The sequence below is a fragment of the Gossypium hirsutum genome, chromosome A06, assembly GCF_007990345.1.
Source record: "Gossypium hirsutum isolate 1008001.06 chromosome A06, Gossypium_hirsutum_v2.1, whole genome shotgun sequence".
Classification (NCBI taxonomy): Eukaryota; Viridiplantae; Streptophyta; class Magnoliopsida; order Malvales; family Malvaceae; genus Gossypium; species Gossypium hirsutum.
The window spans coordinates 125653229-125672561 of NC_053429.1; the positions used below are offsets into that span (position 1 = coordinate 125653229).

General features: G+C 33.5%; 1 protein-coding gene and 1 pseudogene across 7 annotated transcripts; both read left to right on the forward strand.

The window, feature by feature from the left end:
* Nucleotides 1-3698: 3698 nt before the first annotated feature.
* Nucleotides 3699-14798, forward strand: LOC107937374 (probable disease resistance protein At1g12290). Of its 7 annotated transcripts, XR_005928943.1 has the most exons (6): nucleotides 7174-7418; nucleotides 7509-7579; nucleotides 7767-11111; nucleotides 11198-11289; nucleotides 12663-12903; nucleotides 14559-14798. XR_005928943.1 is itself a non-coding variant. In XM_041116263.1 (3 exons), the coding sequence occupies exon 3, from the start codon at nucleotides 13023-13025 to the stop codon at nucleotides 14709-14711; it is 1689 nt and encodes a 562-aa protein (XP_040972197.1). In that variant the 5' UTR covers nucleotides 10039-11111; nucleotides 11198-11289; nucleotides 12663-13022; the 3' UTR covers nucleotides 14712-14798. The 7 variants fall into 7 exon arrangements, 4 of the variants coding, with proteins under 4 accessions (XP_040972195.1, XP_040972198.1, XP_040972197.1 ...); XR_005928942.1 differs by having other exon boundaries at nucleotides 11198-14798; XR_005928944.1 differs by lacking the exon at nucleotides 7509-7579 and having other exon boundaries at nucleotides 7194-7418; nucleotides 11198-14798.
* A 1394-nt stretch (nucleotides 14799-16192) lies between these two features.
* Nucleotides 16193-19303, forward strand: LOC121230569 (disease resistance protein SUMM2-like; annotated as a pseudogene).
* The last annotated feature ends 30 nt before the right edge of the window (nucleotides 19304-19333 follow it).

Sequence of the window (19333 nt, forward strand, 5' to 3'; positions counted from 1 at the left end):
TAGTAAGTGATTCCAAGCCCTGTTTTTAATGATTTTTACGTTTTTGGAGTCCCGGTAGCTCAATTAAGCTTATGCTAGCAATAATTCAACCTAGGGTTCATATTTGGAAAAATACCCATAGGTGAAATTTGTGTATTTTGGTGTTTTATGATAGAATATGAGGTTTTAAATTATGTTAGACAACTTGTGCTACTCGATTTTAAGTGAAAACGAGCAAAATGGCTTAATCGGTAAAAATACCTAATAGTCATAAGTACATGTTAGAGTGAGAATTTGATGTTTCCATAGAAGGGAAAAATGATCAGCATGTTATAAAATATAAGAATAAGGAATCAAGTTTAATTCCCGAGCCTAGGGGCAAAAGTGTAAATATGCAAAAGTTTAGGGGCAAAATTGTAATTTTTCCAAAATATGATTTTGGGTCAATTTGAATAATGTGAGTCCTAATTAGACTATATTTTAAATGATAGAGCAAGGAAAACTGAAATTCGGGCTAAAATGGGGAAAATACCAAGTTGTGGACGAAATGGTAAAAGTAGCCATTTTCGCATACGAGGTAAGTTCATATGTAAATTTTGGTAACATAGTTATTATTTTAAATGTTTTAATGTTTTTTAAATGATATGATAATTATTATGAAATATTATACTTGTGATAATTGTTTGATAATATGTCAAATTATGTGATATACTTGGAAAATGTGAAATACTACCGAGTATCGGTATCGGCATTCCGTAGAAGATGGTTGAGACACATGATTGGGAAAAAGGTCCCGTTGAACCTTAGGAATGGATTAGGATACAAGTGACATGTCACTGGGATATTTGGGCATCCGAACTCGTTGAGTTGAGTCCGAGTTCACTTATAGATGCGAGCGTCCGAGCTCGTTGAGTTGAGTCCGAGTTCGTGAGATGTAACTAGGCATCCGAGCTCGTTGAGTTGAGTCCGAGTTCACTTATGGATGCGAACGCCCGAGCTCGTTGAGTTGAGTCCGAGTTCACTTATGGGCGGGTTACATGGTAGCTTGGCTACATATGTGGCACTTATGTGCAAACTTTCCATGTATCCGAATTATATTCCGATGTGTTCAACGGGTAAAGTTCTACTGAAATGGAGGAATACTCAAGATGAAAGGGACGTATTGGTAAGTGTTGTGAAATGGGTACTTTGAACAGGTATGTACTTAACCCTCGGGTTGAAAACTCGATATAACAACAATATGGTAAGATGATAAATGAAAATGTGATATGAATGTCTCGGTGATGATTATGCAAATGATGTTTTATGTTTGCGTATATAGTTGTGTTACTTGCTATTTGCATGTGAGCTTACTAAGCATTTATGCTTACTCCCTCCTTTTCATTCCTTGTAGTGTTGACAAGCCAGCTTGGAAATCGGGAACGATCGGAGGCTCGCTCACACTATCCGTATACCATCTTGGCATAATGGCTTGTATATTTTGAGTATGGCATGTATAGCATTATAATCATTTTGTATATATGGTCTTATGATATGGTTATTGAGTGGTATGGAAATGCTTGGTAATGATTAGCCATTGGAATGGCTAATCATGATCATATTTGGTGTTATGTATGCTAAATTGCTAGCTAATCCATGGAAACCATGAAATATGTAAAATTTACCATAAAATAGATTCAGACAGCACTAGTGACGTGAGTTTGAAAAATCACTAAAAATAGTAGAGATACAATTAGATGATGAATAATATATGGAATTGAAGAATTATGAGTCTATTTTCATATGGATGGAACAAAACAGGTATATGAGTTATATTTTATGAGATGTTTAAATTTTTGTGAAACAGGGCCAGAGCGATTTCTGGATCCCCTGTTCTGACTTTGTAAATTCACCATAAATTTTAAAAAGATAATTAGAAGTCATGCTTTATATGTACAGATTTCTTATTGAGTCTAGTTTTATTAGAGACAAACGGCATAGTCATTGAAGCTCTGTAGAGGGAGATATCTGATTCGTAATACACAGAGGTCAGAGTAGTCGAACCCTGAAACAGGGGAGACTTTAACTAATAAACTGTACTAATTGGCCGGACCAAAAATTCTAGAAAAAAATTGGTAGATAGATATATGAGTCTAGTTTCAGGAAAAATTTACGGAATTGGATTTCGAGTTTCGGAACTCGAAATATGATTTTTAAAGCGACTGTGATGCAGTTAGCCAACTTGTCTAGAAATTTTAAAATGAATTGTATGAGCTGTTTAAGTAATGAATTAAGTCTATTGTGAATTAAGTCTATTAACACCTCGTGTTCGACTCCGGCAATGGTCTCGGGTACGGGGCATTACAAATAAAATTAGGTCCATTTAAAATATAAATCGGGCTTAAATTTTAATTAAAGATTGAGTTTAATTCGATTCGTTTTTAAGTTTATAATATGATATTATTTTTTCTTTTATGTATATCAGGGGCAAAGCCAAAATAAATTTTTAGGGGAGCCGAATGAAATTTTAATTTTTTATAGTCTATATTTTTATAATTTTTAAAGGATTAAATCAAATTTTTATAAATTTAGGGGGCTAAATTATAATTTTAACTTTACTAATTTAATATATATTTTTAAAAATAATGACTTAAATAATAATTTTACATTTTAAAAGAGACCGAGACCCTACCTACCTCTCTAAATTTACCTCCAATGTATATATTATGTAATTTATAGTTTAAACTTGAAATAACCTAACCTAATCCAACCATCCAATTATCATCTACACTTGTTCCTTACCTAGATGGCTACAATGGGGTTTTAAATATATTGTTATTAATTTTTTTCCCATGTGATGTGCGAGTTAATTATAATTGAATGAAAAAATAATATTTTTTTCTTGTTTATTTATTTTTAAGTTTATTATTTTAATTTGATAAAAAAATTAAAAGCAAATTTACTCATTTAAATAAGTAAATATAATGTAATTAAAATAAATAATTTATATATAACCATTAATTTAAGAAGATAATCATGTAATGATGATAACATACGTTGATTAATATTTGATTTTAATTATTATTTAAAAATTGGTTTTAATTTTATACTTAAATAATAATTTTTTATTGATATCTTCACTTACATAATTTTAATTAATAATAAAATTATATTTTAATATTTTAAAAATTTTAAATAATATATAATATTATTTTCAAATATTTAATATTTTATAAAATTAAATTTTAATACATTAATATGATGTTTTTAATGGTTAAAATTTTTGAAATTTTATAAAACCTGTCCATAACAATGTGTAATTTAATTATTTTAAATATTTAAAATTGTAAATTATTAATATCATTCAAATAATGTAATATAATTTTAATATTCTATTCTATTTTTAAAATAATAAAAAAATGGAGATAAATAAGACAATTGTTATGTGCCATTGCAATAGGTATGTAACAGCATGTTAGTTGGGATCTAAGACTTTATAATATACATGGTTTGTTATAAAAGGAGTATTTATTAATATTAGAATTTTTATAAGTTCATGTAAGATTCGAGAATGATGTTTATATCGTATAATGATTTTAATTAAATATAATTTAATTGTAATTTCTTCAATAATAAATATAATATTAATTTAAATTTAAAGATGGAGTCGAGTTTGAATTGTTGACTATAGGTGTATTTTACCTTATATTTTAGTGAAAAAGATTTTTTTTTTCTTTCTTGAACTAAAAAGCCAGCTGTGATCCAATTTCATAAAGAGAAAAGATGCTAGAAGAGTAACCGAGACAAGATCCTAAGCTAGCGTTGAGCTGAAGCAAATAACAAAAAATTTCCTGATTTCCAAGCACAAGACTTAGATATCACATCAAGCCTGATCGATTCAAACTCCAACTATCTTTCACCAGAATTCTGCTACTGCATCTGCTCCAACTACACAAAAGAGTCGAGACCAGTGCTAATTTGGTAGATCTAACCGGTAAGTCTACCTGTCTTCTTCGTATCTTTGGCTCAAAAAGTTAGCTACTTTGATTTCCTTCTCTGGGTATACACTCTTTGAATTTGCTTGCTTTATCTTTGCTAAAAAAGTGGCCGAAATGCTTCAAGAAATAAGTGATCATAAGACTAAAGGAGCTTTTGAGAAAGTAGCGGAGGATCCGCCTGCAGCTTCAGTGGTAGTAAGACCTGTAGAGCAGCCGGTTGGTCTAGAATCCACAATCCAAAAGGTATGGAATTGCATCGGAGAAACAGATGTGGGGATCATTGGCCTCTGGGGCATGGGGGGCGTTGGCAAGACAACATTCTTGACACAACTCAAGAACATGTTCAGCACCCCACCGAATGATTTTAAAGTTGTTATCTGGGCGTTGGTGTCTCAATATTACGATGTTGGAAAGATTCAAAATAGGATTGGTGAAAATATTGGTTTTCCTCGATCCTGGGAGAATAAAAGTGTTGAACAGAAAGCCAGAGATATCTATGGGATCTTGAGTAACAAGAGATTTGTTGTATTATTGGATGATTTATGGGAGAAGGTGGATTTGAACGAATTTGGGATACCAGAACCAAGTCAAGAAAATGGTTCCAAACTTATTCTTACTAGTCGATCTTTTACTGTATGTAACATAATGGGAGCTCAAAAGATAATCAGAGTGAATTGCCTGGATTCGGAGAAAGCTTGGGAATTGTTCCAAGACAAGGTTGGATATGAAGCTCTGAACAGCCATCCAGATATTCCAAACCTAGCTAAACATGTAGCTGAAAGGTGCTGTGGGTTGCCTCTTGCACTAATTACAGTGGGTCGTGCCATGGCTTGCAAGACAACACTTGAGGAATGGAATTATGCAATTGAGATGATGAATCGACCACTTGCATTGTCAACTATAATATATGAGGTGGTATTTCCACTTTTAAAATTCAGTTACGATAATTTGCCTAATGCCACAATGAAATATTGCTTCCTATATTGTTGTCTGTATCCTAAAGATTATTGTATACCTAAAAAGAGATTAGTGGAGTATTGGTTTTGTGAAGGGCTATTGAATGAATTTGATAGAGTTAGTGACGCTCAAATGCAAAGTGACGACATTATCAGCTCTCTTCTGAATGCTTGTTTATTGGAAAATGGTGGTGAAATACATGGAGAAGAATGTGTAAAGATGCATGATATGATGCATGACATGGCTTTATGGATTACAAGCGAATCCGAAGCAACAGAGAATAATTTTTTTGTAAAAGCAGGGGCTCGGTTATGTAAAGAACCAAATGTTGTGGCATGGGAAAGTGTAAAAAGAATGTCAATGATGGAAAATAAGATTGAAGATCTCAAAGGAACTCCCAAATGCCCTAACCTTCGAACCTTGTTTCTTAGCCAGAATGAGTTGCAAGTGATCAGCGATGGTTTCTTCCAATTTATGCCTCGTCTGACTGTTTTGGATTTGTCAAGAAATCTTCGATTACGAGCGCTACCTAAGGGAATTTCACAATTGGTTTGTCTAGAATGTCTTGACCTATCATTTACTGGTATATCAGAGTTGCCAATAGGGTTGAAATTGTTGACAAAACTAAAAATGTTGGACTTTAGTTACATGCACAATCTCAAAAAAATCCCACAACATTTGGTATCTAGTTTTTCGCAGTTGCAAATATTTAGAATGTGGTGGTCGGGATGCGGAGGTTATCCTAATGAAGACAATGTTTTGTACGGGAGTAATGAAAAGCTTATGGAGGAGTTGAACGGTTTGCAATATTTGAATATACTAACGATACATAAGAAAGCACGTTTCGTCTAGAAATATTCCTAAGCTTTAATTTGTTTCGATGTTAGACCCAAGTATTATAACTTTTGTGATTTTAGAGAATCGAAAACGTTTAATGTTTTATGCTTTGTGATTTTGGGGTTTACCCATTTAAGTGAGTACAATGCTTGTAATTAAAATAAATGATTTATGTATAACCATTAATTTAAAAAAAATAATTGTGTAATGATGACAGTATGCATAGATCAATATTTGATTTTAATTATTATTTTTTAAAATTTGGTTTTAGTTTTATACTTAAATAACAATTTGGTTGTAAAGCATACTTGAGATGCTTTTGTATATTGTATATATAAAATGTTATAATATTTTTATATAGTTTTTTGATAAATTATTATATAAATAATTAAAATGTGTGAACACATAATTTTCCAAATTAAAATAATAAATAAATAATGGGATGGTGGTAAGTAGGGTTATAATTATTCTCATTTTTTGAAAAATTAGCTAAAATTGCTTTTTAATATTTTGTTTATTTTAGTTTTAATTCGATCTCAGATTAGTATTAGAGTTTTTATAAGTTCGTGTAAGACTCAATGATAATCGTATATCACATATTTTGTTTATAATACTTGTGTTTACATGTATAATGATTTAAAATGAATGTAACTTGATCATAGTTGTTTTGATAACGAATATGACACCTTATAATTTAGACTCGATGATCAGGTCAAATTTGGGGTGTTATTATACATATACAAGGAGAAATCCGATGATAAACAATCAAAGTAATTTTTCTATGGATCTAACAGCAATAAAGGAATAATGATTGAAATCTGGATGAGCCAAAGAGCGTCGGTTAGTGGCAGAGACGCCCCACATGGTGGCTGCTTGAACGTTGGCGAGCTATAGACATTGCCCAAGCTTAAGGAACTTGAACAATGCCCTTTCTCCAACCATTCATGAAATCTTGAATCCTATTTGCAAATGAAACCCTAAACCAAATTCCTCATCTTTTATTCCAAATTTCTTCCTTTTCACTATTACGTTAATTCCCAAATTCGATTTGAAATTGAAACTTAACCTAGATTCCTTCATCTTCCCTTCTCAATTCCTTCCTCTTCAGTGCTACGTTTGAAACGGATGCCAAAAGCTCACAAATGTAAATATCCCAAATTTTTAGGGTTATACCCCATTTAATGATAATATTTTTAATGAATAACAATGATATGGAATTTACTTTAGTTATATGGAAAATCAAAATTTAAAAGAAAAATCTATGTCAGTTTGTGGTTTGTGATTTTAATGTGGGTTCTTAAATTGTAAATTTTTTATTTTAGGTGCCTAAAATAAAATTATTTTGATAGTTGGTGACTATCTTTGTATTTTACCCTATATTTTAATATTCTATTAGGAGCAAATAGTTATTAAGAATATTTTTGTTCTTTTTTAAACTAGAAAGCCAGCAATGATCCAATTTCATGAAGAGAAAAGATGGTAGCAGAGGAACCCAGACAAGTACCTAAGCGAGCGTAGAGCTGAACCAAATAACCAAAAATTTCCTCATTTCCATGCACAAGACTTGATCGATTCAAATTCCAACTATCTTTCACCAGATTTCTGCAACTGCATCTGTTCCAACTAAACAAACAGTCGAGACCAGTGCTAATTTGATGGATCTAACCGGTAAGTCTTCGACCCACTACCTCTCTTCTTCTAACCGGTAAGCCTGATCGGTTCTTCATAGTTTTTGAAATTCCAATTATCTTTCACCAGGATCTTGCTACTGCATCTGCTCCAACTAAACCAAACAGTCGAGACCGGTGCTAATTTGGTGGATCTAACCGGTAAGTCTACCTGTCTTCTTCGTAGCTTTGGCTAAAAAAGTTCGATACTTTGATTTCCTTCGACCTCAATCTGTTTGAAACCCCATCTTCTTTAACTTCATTTTTCTTTGGCTTTTCCAATTTACTTAACTTTACTTTTAACACAATTCACTTTGCATCCGCATCTCATTTGTTTCCTTTGTTCCAGCTTTCATTTACCAGAATCATGGGCAATTGCTGCTCCGAACAATGTGGTTTAGACAATTTCCTTCTTCGTGGCTTGGATTTCATTGTTGGCCATGCTAATTATGTCTGGAAGCTTAAACAAACTCTTCCAACTTTATCTGCTGCTCTTGAAGAACTGAAGGCGCGAAGAGATGACGTGAAACGGAGGGTTGATATTGCGGAGCGAAAACTATTGAAGCCATTGGAGGAAGTTCAGCTATGGCTTTCAACAGCGGGACCTATGATAACGGAGGCAGAAAAGTTGATTGAGGATGGCCGTCAACAAATGAATAACTTGTGTCTCGGCGTCTGTGCTTCCAAGAGTTGCCAGTCTAGCTACAAGTATGGCAAAAAAGTGAACAAAATGCTTCAAGAAATAAGTGATCTTAAGAGGGAAGCAGCTTTTGAGAAAGTAGCAGAGGATCCGCCCCCAGCTCCAGTGGTAGTAAGACCTGAAGAGCAGGCGGTTGCTCTAGAATCCACAATCCAAAAGGTATGGAGTTGCATTGTAGAAACAAATGTGGGGATCATTGGTCTCTATGGCTTGGGGGCGTTGGCAAGACAACACTCTTGACCAAACTCAACAACAAGTTCAGCACCACACCAAATGATTTTGAAGTTGTTATCTGGGCGGTGGTGTCTAAAGATTACGATGTTGGAAAGATTCAAGATAGGATTGGTGAAAATATTGGTGTTCCACAATCCTGGAAGAATAAAAGTGTTGACCAGAAAGCCATAGATATCTATGGGGTCTTGAGTAACAAGAGATTTGTTGTATTATTGGATGATTTATGGAAGAAGGTGGATTTGAACCTAGTTGGGATACCAGAACCAAGCCAAACAAAGGGTTCCAAACTTATTTTTACTACTCGATCTTTGGACGTATGTGGCTACATGGAAGCTAAAACGAAAATCAAAGTGGATTGCATGGAACCGGGGAAGGCTTGGGAATTGTTCCAAGACAAGGTTGGAGATGAAGCTCTCAACAGCCATCCAGATATTCCAAACCTAGCTAAACAAGTAGCTGAAAGGTGCGGTGGGCTACCTCTTGCACTAATTACAATCGGCCGTGCCATGGCTTGCAAGAAAACGCTTGGGGAATGGAATTATGCAATTGAGATGTTGAAGCGATGTGCATCGCCACAAATGGAAGAGGAGGTATTTAAACTTTTAAAATTCAGTTATGATAATTTGCCTAATGCCACAATGAGAAGTTGTTTCCTATATTGTTGTCTGCATCCTGAAGATTATTGTATTCCCAAAAAGAGATTAGTGGAATATTGGTTTTGTGAAGGGCTATTGATTGAATTTGATAGAATTAGTGAAGCTCAAATGCAAAGTGACCACATTATCAACTCTCTTCTGAATGCTTGTTTATTGGAAAATAGTGGTGAAATACATGGAGAAGAATGTGTAAAGATGCATGATGTAATCCGTGACATGGCTGTATGGATTACACGCAATTTTGAAGCAACAGAAGCCGGGGCTCAGTTATATGAAGAACCAGATGTTAAGGCATGGGAAAGTGTAAAAAGAATGTCAGTGATGACAAATAAGATTGAAGTTCTCAAAGAAATACCCAAATGCCCTAACCTTCGAACCTTGTTTCTTAGCCAAAATGAGTTGCAAGTGATCAGCGATGGTTTCTTCCAATTTATGTCTCATCTGATTGTTTTGGATTTATCAAGAAACCTTAGATTACGAGTGCTGCCTGAGGGAATTTCACTATTGGTTTATCTAGAATGTCTTGACCTATCATTTACTGGTATATCAGAGTTGCCAATAGGGTTGAAATCGTTGACAAAACTAAAAATGTTGGACTTGAGTTTTATGCACAATCTCAGAAAAATTCCATAACATTTGATATCTAGTTTTCACAAGTTGCAAATATTCAGAATGTGGTGGTCGGGATACGGAGATTATCCTAATGAAGACAATGTTTTGTATGGTGATAATGAAAAGCTTATAGAGGAGTTGAAAGGTTTGCGACGTTTGAGTATACTAAGGATACAGAAAAGGCATGTTTTGTCTAGAGAGATTCCTGATCCTTAAGCTTTCACACATTAAGCACAGTTCAAATTTTCTACTATGACCAATTGAGAGACATGACCTGACTGATTTTTGTTCCAAATCTAAAGACTCCTTGGATAGCTGGGTGTGCAAAAATGGTAGAAATATTGAGTGAGGGAAAACTTGGTGAAGTTGCAGGTGTGACTGGAATTCCGTACTCTAAATCATTTCTGAAGCTTGAAATACTTGAATTATTTGGTGTACCGAAATTAAGGAGCATATAATGGGATGGTTGTGGGTAGGGTTATAAAGAAGAATCTCTACATTAGCTTTAATTAGTCTCGTTGTTTGAAAAATTAGCAAAAAAGAAAAAAAATAGAGTAAAGTATAAAAATAATCACTTTTATTTGTGTTAAGTTATATTTTAATTATTTATGTTTGAAATATTACGTTTTAGTCACTCATATTATTATTTTGTTACGAAGTGATCACTTTACCGTTAAGTTTCGTTATTTCCCTAACGGTAATCCTATGTAGTAGTCGAATTAGATTTTAAGTGCCAACTTAAATTTCTAAATGGGATGAAATGTATTTAATTAAAAATCTATTCTTATTCCATTTGAAAAATCTAAGTTAGCATTTAAAATCTAGTTGGATTGTCACATAGGATTACTGTTAATGAGATAACGGAACTTAACGATAAAGTGATCATTTCGTAACAAAATAATAACATAAGTGACTAAAAGGTAACATTTTAAACATAAATGATTAAAATGTAATTTGAGACAAATAATAGTGACTATTTTTATAGTTTACTTAAAAATATATAGTGATGGTTGAGTTGGAGTTTTAATTTTGTTTCATTTTAGTTTTAATTTCATCTCGAGTTAATATTAGAGTTTTTGTAAGTTAATATAAGATTCGAGAATGATGTTTGCATCATATAATGATTTCAATTGAATATAATTTGATTGTAATTTCTTTAATAACGAATATAATATTAATTTAGATTCAACGATGGAGTCGAGTTTGAGTTGTTAACTATTACTGCCTGTTTGGTTCGATGTAATGCGTATAGCATTACGCGCCGAATCGGTGGGCCCTACCTATTCCAGCGTTTGGTTCGCTGGTTTGTCCATTACGTGCCTAATCCATTACGTGCGTATTCCTCAGTCCTCCCCAATTTGTATTCCCTGCCCAAAGTTCAGAATAGCTTCCGTTTAGCATTCTTGAAATTTTTATGCCCTGTTTTGCCCTCATCTTCCAAGCCGAAATCCACATCCAGATCTCTCCCTCCCAACATCAAAGAAGCTGCCAGGTGAGTGACCTCCACCGCTCCCCTTTCACTTTCATTTGTGATTGTTTTGTCGAACCAAACTCTCACATTCTGTTCTTGAAATGCAGTGAGTAGGGAAGTCCAAAAACAGACTTCTGTTCTTCAAATTTCAACAAGTATCTCCAAAGAAACCCAGAAGAAAACTTTTCCAATTCAATAGGTAAATATTGTCTGCCCTAAAATTTTTCTGTGAACGTGTTTTCCCTTTTATGTCTATGATGAGAGATTCATCAAATTAGTTGAATCTCTGTTTACAATCGTTTAAAATTGGCATCTAAAAGGTTTCTGAAAACTAAAAAATTCGACCAAAGTCACTCCCTTTGTAGTGTTCTGCCCTTCTCTGCTGGAGTTGATGAGTCGAGTTGCGGCCTTTAAAAAGAAAAACACTATTGCCCTTTTCACACACGAACACCACCCAATTATCACACCTCTTTTCTTCATCACAATTTATTTCCCCTTTCAATTGAGCTCCACACCGTCTTTCCCCCTTTCATGGATTCCTCTTTGGTTTTCGTTTTCCCTTCAGCTTTATCAAACTTTCGTTTCCCCCTTCAATCGGCACTGCTTTCTGCCTCCTCAGTTTTATCAAACTAAATTAGCAATGGTTTATTTGTGTAAAGTTAACAGCCATGTCAGCCAACCATTAGCAGTTTAATTAAAATATATTTAATAATAATTATGTTAATTTATATTTTACAGTATCATATATTATGATTTCAGTAAATTAATATAAGAATATTAATTATTAAGAATTTCATTAAATTATATATTTTAATTAAAATATATTTAATAATAATTATGTTAATTTATATTTTACAGTATCATATATTATGATTTCAGTAAATTAATATAAGAATATTAATTATTAAGAATTTTATTAAATTATATATTTTAATTAAAATATATTTAATAATAATTATGTTAATTTATATTTTACAGTATCATATATTATGATTTCAGTAAATTAATATAAGAATATTAATTATTAAGAATTTCATTAAATTATATATTTTAATTAAAATATATTTAATAATAATTATGTTAATTTATATTTTACAGTATCATATATTATGATTTCAGTAAATTAATATAAGAATATTAATTATTAAGAATTTTATTAAATTATATATTTTAATTAAAATATATTTAATAATAATTATGTTTAAATATGATTAAATTATTTATTATTGATAATAAAAATCTTATTATAATTTAAATAACAATAACAATAATCATTTACCAAAACAAATTTATGCTAAGGGTATTCTAGTCATTTTAGTTTTTTCTATTATGCTATTACACCTCTATTACATTCAACCAAACACAAGATTACTATTACGCCTCTATTCCATTACATTCAACCAAACAGTGGATTAGCTATTACATCTCTAATCCAATACACCTCTAATCCCAATACACCTCTAATCCAATACGCCTCTAATCCAATACAGCGAACCAAACGTGCTGTTAGTGTATTTTATCTTATATTTTAGCGAGTAAGATTTTTTTTTCTTCTTGAAACTAAAAAACCAGCTGTAATCCAATTTCGTAAAGAGAAAAGATGCTAGAAGAGTAACCGAGACAAGATCCTAAGCCACTGTAGAGCTGAAGCAAATAACAAAAAATTTTCCTGATTTCCAAGCACCAGACTTAGATAATCACAGCAAGCCTGATCCATTCAAACTCCAACTATCTTTTACCAGAATTCTGCTACTGCATCTGCTCCAACTACACAAAAGAGTCGAGACCGATGCTAATTTGGTTGATCTAACCGGTAAGTCTTATCTGTCTTCTTCGTATCTTTGGCTAAAAAAGTTAGCTACTTTGATTTCCTTCTCTGGGTATACACTCTGTGAATCTGCTTGCTTTATCTCTGCTAAAAAAGTGGCCGAAATGCTTCAAGAAATAAGTGATCATAAGAGTAAAGGAGCTTTTGATAAAGTAGCGGAGGATCCGCCTGCAGCTTCAGTGGTAGTAAGACCTGTAGAGCAGCCGGTTGGTCTAGAATCCACAATCCAAAAGGTATGGGATTGCATCGGAGATTCAAATGTGGGGACCATTGGCCTCTATGGCTTGGGGGGCGTTGGCAAGACAACACTCTTGACCAAACTCAAGAACATGTTCAGCACCCCACCGAATGATTTTAAAGTTGTTATCTGGGTCGGGGTGTCTGAATATTACGATGTTGGAAAGATTCAAAATAGGATTGGTGAAAATATTGGTTTTCCTCGATCCTGGGAGAATAAAAGTGTTGAACAGAAAGCCAGAGATATCTATGGGATCTTGAGCAACAAGAGATTTGTTGTATTATTGGATGATTTATGGGAGAAAGTGGATTTGAACGAAGTTGGGATACCAGAACCAAGTCAAGAAAATGGTTCCAAACTTTTTTTTACTACTCGATCTTTGCGTTTATGTGTCAACATGGGAGCTCAAAAGATATTCACAATGAATCCCCTGGCATGGGAGAAAGCTTGGGAATTGTTCCAAGACAAGGTTGGAGATGAAGCTCTTAACAGCCATCCAGATATTCCAGACCTAGCTAAAGATGTAGTTAAAAGGTGCGGTGGGTTTCCTCTTGCACTAATTACAGTGGGTCGTGCCATGGCATGCAAGACAACACTTGAGGAATGGAATTATGCAATTGAGATATTGAAGCGAATTGCACCGTCAGCAGCGGACTATGAGGTATTGTCACTTGTAAAATTCAGTTACGATAATTTGCCTAATGCCACAATGAAATATTGCTTCCTATATTGCTGTCTGTATCCTGGAGATTATTGTATTCCTAAAAAGAGATTAGTGGAGTATTGGTTTTGTGAAGGGCTATTGAATGAATATGATAGAGTTAGTGACGCTCAAATGCAAAGTGACCACATTATCAGCTTTCTTTTGAATGCTTGTTTATTGGAAAATGGTGGTGAAATACATGGAGAAGAATGTGTAAAGATGCATGATGTGATCCGTGGCATGGCTTTATGGATTACACGCGAATGCGAAGCAACAGAGAATAATTTTTTTGTAAAAGCAGGGGCTCGGTTATGTAAAGAACCGAATGTTAAGGAATGGGAAAGTGTAAAAAGAATGTCAGTGATGGAAAATAAGATTGAAGTTCTCAAAGGAACACCCAAATGCCCTAACCTTCGAACCTTGTTTCTTAGCCAGAATGAGTTGCAAGTGATCAGCGATGGTTTCTTCCAATTTATGCCTCATCTGACTGTTTTGGATTTGTCAAGAAATCTTCGATTACGAGCGCTACCTAAGGGAATTTCACAATTGGTTTGTCTAGAATGTCTTGATCTATCATTTACTGGTATATCAGAGTTGCCAATAGGGTTGAAATCGTTGACAAAACTGAAAATGTTGTACTTGAGTTACATGCACAATCTCAGAAAAATCCCACAACATTTGATATCTAGTTTTTTGCAGTTGCAAATATTCAGAATGTGGTGGTCGGGATGCGGAGATTATCCTAATGACGACAATGTTTTGTACGGGAGTAATGAAAAGCTTATGGAGGAGTTGAACGGTTTGCAATGTTTGAATATACTAACGATACATAAAAAAGCACGTTTTGTCTAGAAAGATTCCTAAGCTTTAATTTGTTTCAATGTTAGACCCAAGCATTACAACTTTGTGATTTTAGAGAATCGAAAATGTTTAATGTTTTATGCTGAGTGATTTTGGAGTTTACCCATTTAAGTTGGTGAATACGATGCTTGTAATTAAAATAAATTATTTATATAACCATTAATTTAAGAAAATATTGTGTAATGATGACAGTATGCATTATTAATATTTGATTTTAATCGGAAGCATAGTTAGGGGGGTTGGCAGGGGCTTCGGCTCTTTTAAGAATTTTAAAATTTTAAATTAGTAAAGATAAAATTATATTTTGCCCTTAAAATTTTAAAAATTTAATTTAATCTTTTAAAAATTATAAAGATATAGGCTATAAAAAATTAAAATTTTATTCGTTTTTTTAATAAATTGTTCTGGATTCGCCCCTGGTTTTAATTATTATTATTTAAAATTTAGTTTTAGTTTTATACTTAAATAACAATTTGGTTGTAAAGCATACTTGAGATGCTTTTGTATATTGTATATATAAAATGTTATAATATTTTTATATAGTTTTTTTGATAAATTACTATATAAAATGTGTATATACATGTGCGAACACATGCATGCAAGAAACCCACCGTCTTCAAGAAAATAATAATTTTCCAAATTAAAATAATAAATAAATAATGGGATTGTGGTAAGTAGGGTTACAAAAAAGAATCTCTGCATTAGCTTTAATTAGTCCCATTTTTTGAAAAATTAGCTAAAATATATGGTGATGGATGAGTTGGAATTTTATTTTCCAATTGCTTTTTAATGTTTTGTTTCATTTTAGTCTTAATTCGATCTCAGTTTTCGTAAGTTTATAAAAGACCCAAAAATAATCGTATATCATATATTTTGCTTATAATACTTGTGTTTATATGTATAATGATTCAAAATAAATATAATTTGATCGTAGTTACTTCAACAACGAATGTGACACTTTATAATTCAAACACGACAATCAAATTAAGTTTGGGGTGTTATTATACATATACAAAGGGATATCCAATGATAAACAATCAAAGCGATTTTCCTATAGATCTAATAGCAATAAAGGAATAACAATCAAAGTGATTTTGGCCCTTTGTTGGCCGGCACTACACCCTTCAAAAAAATTATTTTTTTAATCAAATAAAGGGGTGTCATACATTAGTGTGCCAACACCTCCCAAATTTTTTTGAAAAAAAATACATGAGTACAGATTATCTAGTGTCTAAAATATCAAAAATAAATTTTTAATAAAAAATAGTGGTGCTAGCCATCTATTTTCCATAATTTAATTTTATTGTTATTTATTTAAGTTATTTAGGTGAATGTTTTTGAACGAAAGATTATTTTTGTAAATATTAATTTATTTTTAGGTAAAATGGGTAAAATAGTCAAAATAACCTAAAATTTCCAGATTTCCAAGCCTGATTGATTCAAAATCCAACTATCTTTCACCAGGATTCTGCTACTGCATCTGCTCCAACTGAACAAAACAGTCGAGACCAGTCCTAATTTGCTGGATCTAACCGGTAAGTCTACCAGTCTTCTTTACATCTTGCTCCATCTTTGTCTAAAAAGGTTAGCTGCTTTGGTTTCCTTCTCTGGTTATACATCCTGTGAATCTGCTTGCTTTATCTTTACTATCCATAATGAAAGCTCTAATAGTTGAAACTCCGTCTTTTTTAACTTTATTTCATGTGCATCCTCTTCATAACTGTGCCACAATCGCCTTCCACCTCAATCTGTTTAAACCCCATCTTCTTTAACTTCATTTTTCTTTGACTTTTCCAATTTACTTAACTTTATTTTTAACACATTTCACTTTGCATCCACATCTCATTTGTTTCCTTTGTTCCAGCTTTCATTTACCAGAATCATGGGCAATTGTTGCTCCGTACAATGTGGTTTAGACAATTTCCTTCTTCTTGGTTTGGATTTCATTGTTGGCCGTGCTAATTATGTCTGGAAGCTTAAACAAACTCTTCCAACTTTATCTGCTGCTCTTGAAGAACTGAAGGCGCGAAGAGTTGACGTGAAACGGAGGGTTAATCTTGCAGAACGAAAACTATTGAAGCCATTGGAGGAAGTTCAGCTATGGCTTTCAACAGCGGGACCTATGATAACGGAGGCAGAAAAGTTGATTGAAGATGGCCATGAACAAAAGAATAACTTGTGTCTCGGCGGCTGTGCTTCCAAGAGTTGCCTGTCTAGCTACAAGTATGGTAAAAAAGTGAACAAAATGCTTCACGAAATAATTGATCTTAAGAGGGAAGGAGCTTTTGAGAAAGTAGCAGAGGATCCGTCCCCAGCTCCGGTGGTAGTAAGACCTGAAGAGCAGGCGGTTGCTCTAGAATCCACAATCCAGAAGGTATGGAGTTGTATTGTAGAAACAAATGTGGGGATCATTGGTCTCTATGGCTTGGGGGGCGTTGGCAAGACAACACTCTTGACCAAACTCAACAACAAGTTCAGCACCACACCAAATTTGAAGTTGTTATCTGGGCGGTGGTGTCTAAAGATTACGATGTTGGAAAGATTCAAGATAGGATTGGTGACAATATTGGTTTTCCACAATCCTGGAAGAATAAAAGTGTTGAACAGAAAGCCATAGATATCTATGGGATCTTGAGTAACAAGAGATTTGTTGTATTATTGGATGATTTATGGAAGAAGGTGGATTTGAACCAAGTTGGGATACAAGAACCAAGCCAAACAAAGAGTTCCAAACTTATTTTTACTACTCGATCTTTGGATGTATGTGGCTACATGGAAGCTAAAACGAAAATCAAAGTGGAGTGCCTGGAACCGGAGAAGGCTTGGGAATTGTTCCAAGACAAGGTTGGAGATGAAGCTCTCAACAGCCTTCCAGATATTCCAAACCTAGCTAAACAAGTAGCTGAAAGGTGCGGTGGGTTGCCTCTTGCACTAATTACAATCGGTCGTGCCATGGCTTGCAAGACAACACTTGGGGAATGGAATTATGCAATTGAGACGTTGAAGCGATGTGCATCGCCACAAATGGAAGATGAGGTATTTTCACTTTTAAAATTCAGTTATGATAATTTGCCTAATGCCACAATGAGAAGTTGCTTCCTATATTGTTGTCTGCATCCTGAAGATTGTTGTATTCCCAAAAAGAGATTAGTGGAATATTGGTTTTGTGAAGGGCTATTGATTGAATTTGATAGAATTAGTGAAGCTCAAATGCAAAGTGACCACATTATCAACTTTCTTCTGAATGCTTGTTTATTGGAAAATGGTGGTGAAATACATGGAGAAGAATGTGTAAAGATGCATGATGTGATCCGTGACATGGCTTTATGGATTACACGCAATTCTGAAGCAACAGAGAATAACTTTTTTGTAAAAGCAGGGGCTCAGTTATATGAGGAACCACATGTTAAGGCATGGGAAAGTGTAAGAAGAATGTCATTGATGACAAATAAGATTGAAGTTCTCAAAGAAACACCCAAATGCGCTAACCTTGGAACCTTGTTTCTTAGCCAAAATGAGTTGCAAGTGATCAGCGATGGTTTCTTCCAATTTATGCCTCATCTGACTGTTTTGGATTTATCAAGAAACCTTAGATTACGAGTGCTGCCTGAGGGAATTTCACTATTGGTTTGTCTAGAATGTCTTGACCTATCATTTACTGGTATATCAGAGTTGCCAATAGGGTTGAAATCGTTGACAAAACTAAAAATGTTGGACTTGAGTTATATGCACAATCTCAGAAAAATCCCACAACATTTGATATCTAGTTTTCACAAGTTGCAAATATTCAGAATGTGGTGGTCGGGATACGGAGATTATCCTAATGAAGACAATGTTTTGTATGGTGGCAATGAAAAGCTTATAGTGGAGTTGAAAAGTTTGCAACGTTTGAGTATAATAAGGATACAGAAAAGGCAAGCTTTGTCTAGAAAGATTCCTGAGCCTTAAGCTTTCACACATTGAGCACAGTTCAAATTTTCTACTATGACCAATTGAGAGATATGACCTGACTGATTTTTGTTCCAAATCTAAAGACTCTTTGGATAGCTGGGTGTGCAAAAATGGTAGAAATATTGAGTGAGAGAAAACTTGGTGAAGTTGCAGGTGTGACTGGAATTCCGTACTCTAAATCAGTTCTGAAGCTTGAAACACTTGAATTATTTGGTCTACCGAAATTGAGGAGCATATATTGGGATGCTCTACCCTTCCCATATTTGAAACTTATTCGTATAAATGGCAACCAAGAATTGAAGAAGCTTCCTCTCAACTCAGACAGTGCAAAAGGGAATCTGCTCACCGTTCAGGGAAGAAAAGATCGGTGGGCAAGAGTAGAATGGGAAAATGAAGCCGTTCAAGACGCTTTGCTTCCTTATTTCAAGTCTCTTCCTGTATGAAATGTAGAAAAACGTAAAAATTGCAAAAGTGGTTCATTGTTGTGTGATGTTTGAATTTTGAGAAAATAGCTCTACTTATTTAGTTGCAGTTTGCAAATCATTTTAGGCTTACATGTATATATTTTCTATTTTTAAATTATATCACTTTTAATGTATTAATATTTAATAATTTTTGTATGTTTTACATCATAATATTATTATGATTATTAGATATTTAAT

Bases quoted from the DNA above. Each gene is read 5' to 3' on its own strand.
- LOC107937374 (XM_041116261.1), top strand. From the start codon at position 4,071: ATGCTTCAAGAAATAAGTGATCATAAGACTAAAGGAGCTTTTGAGAAA.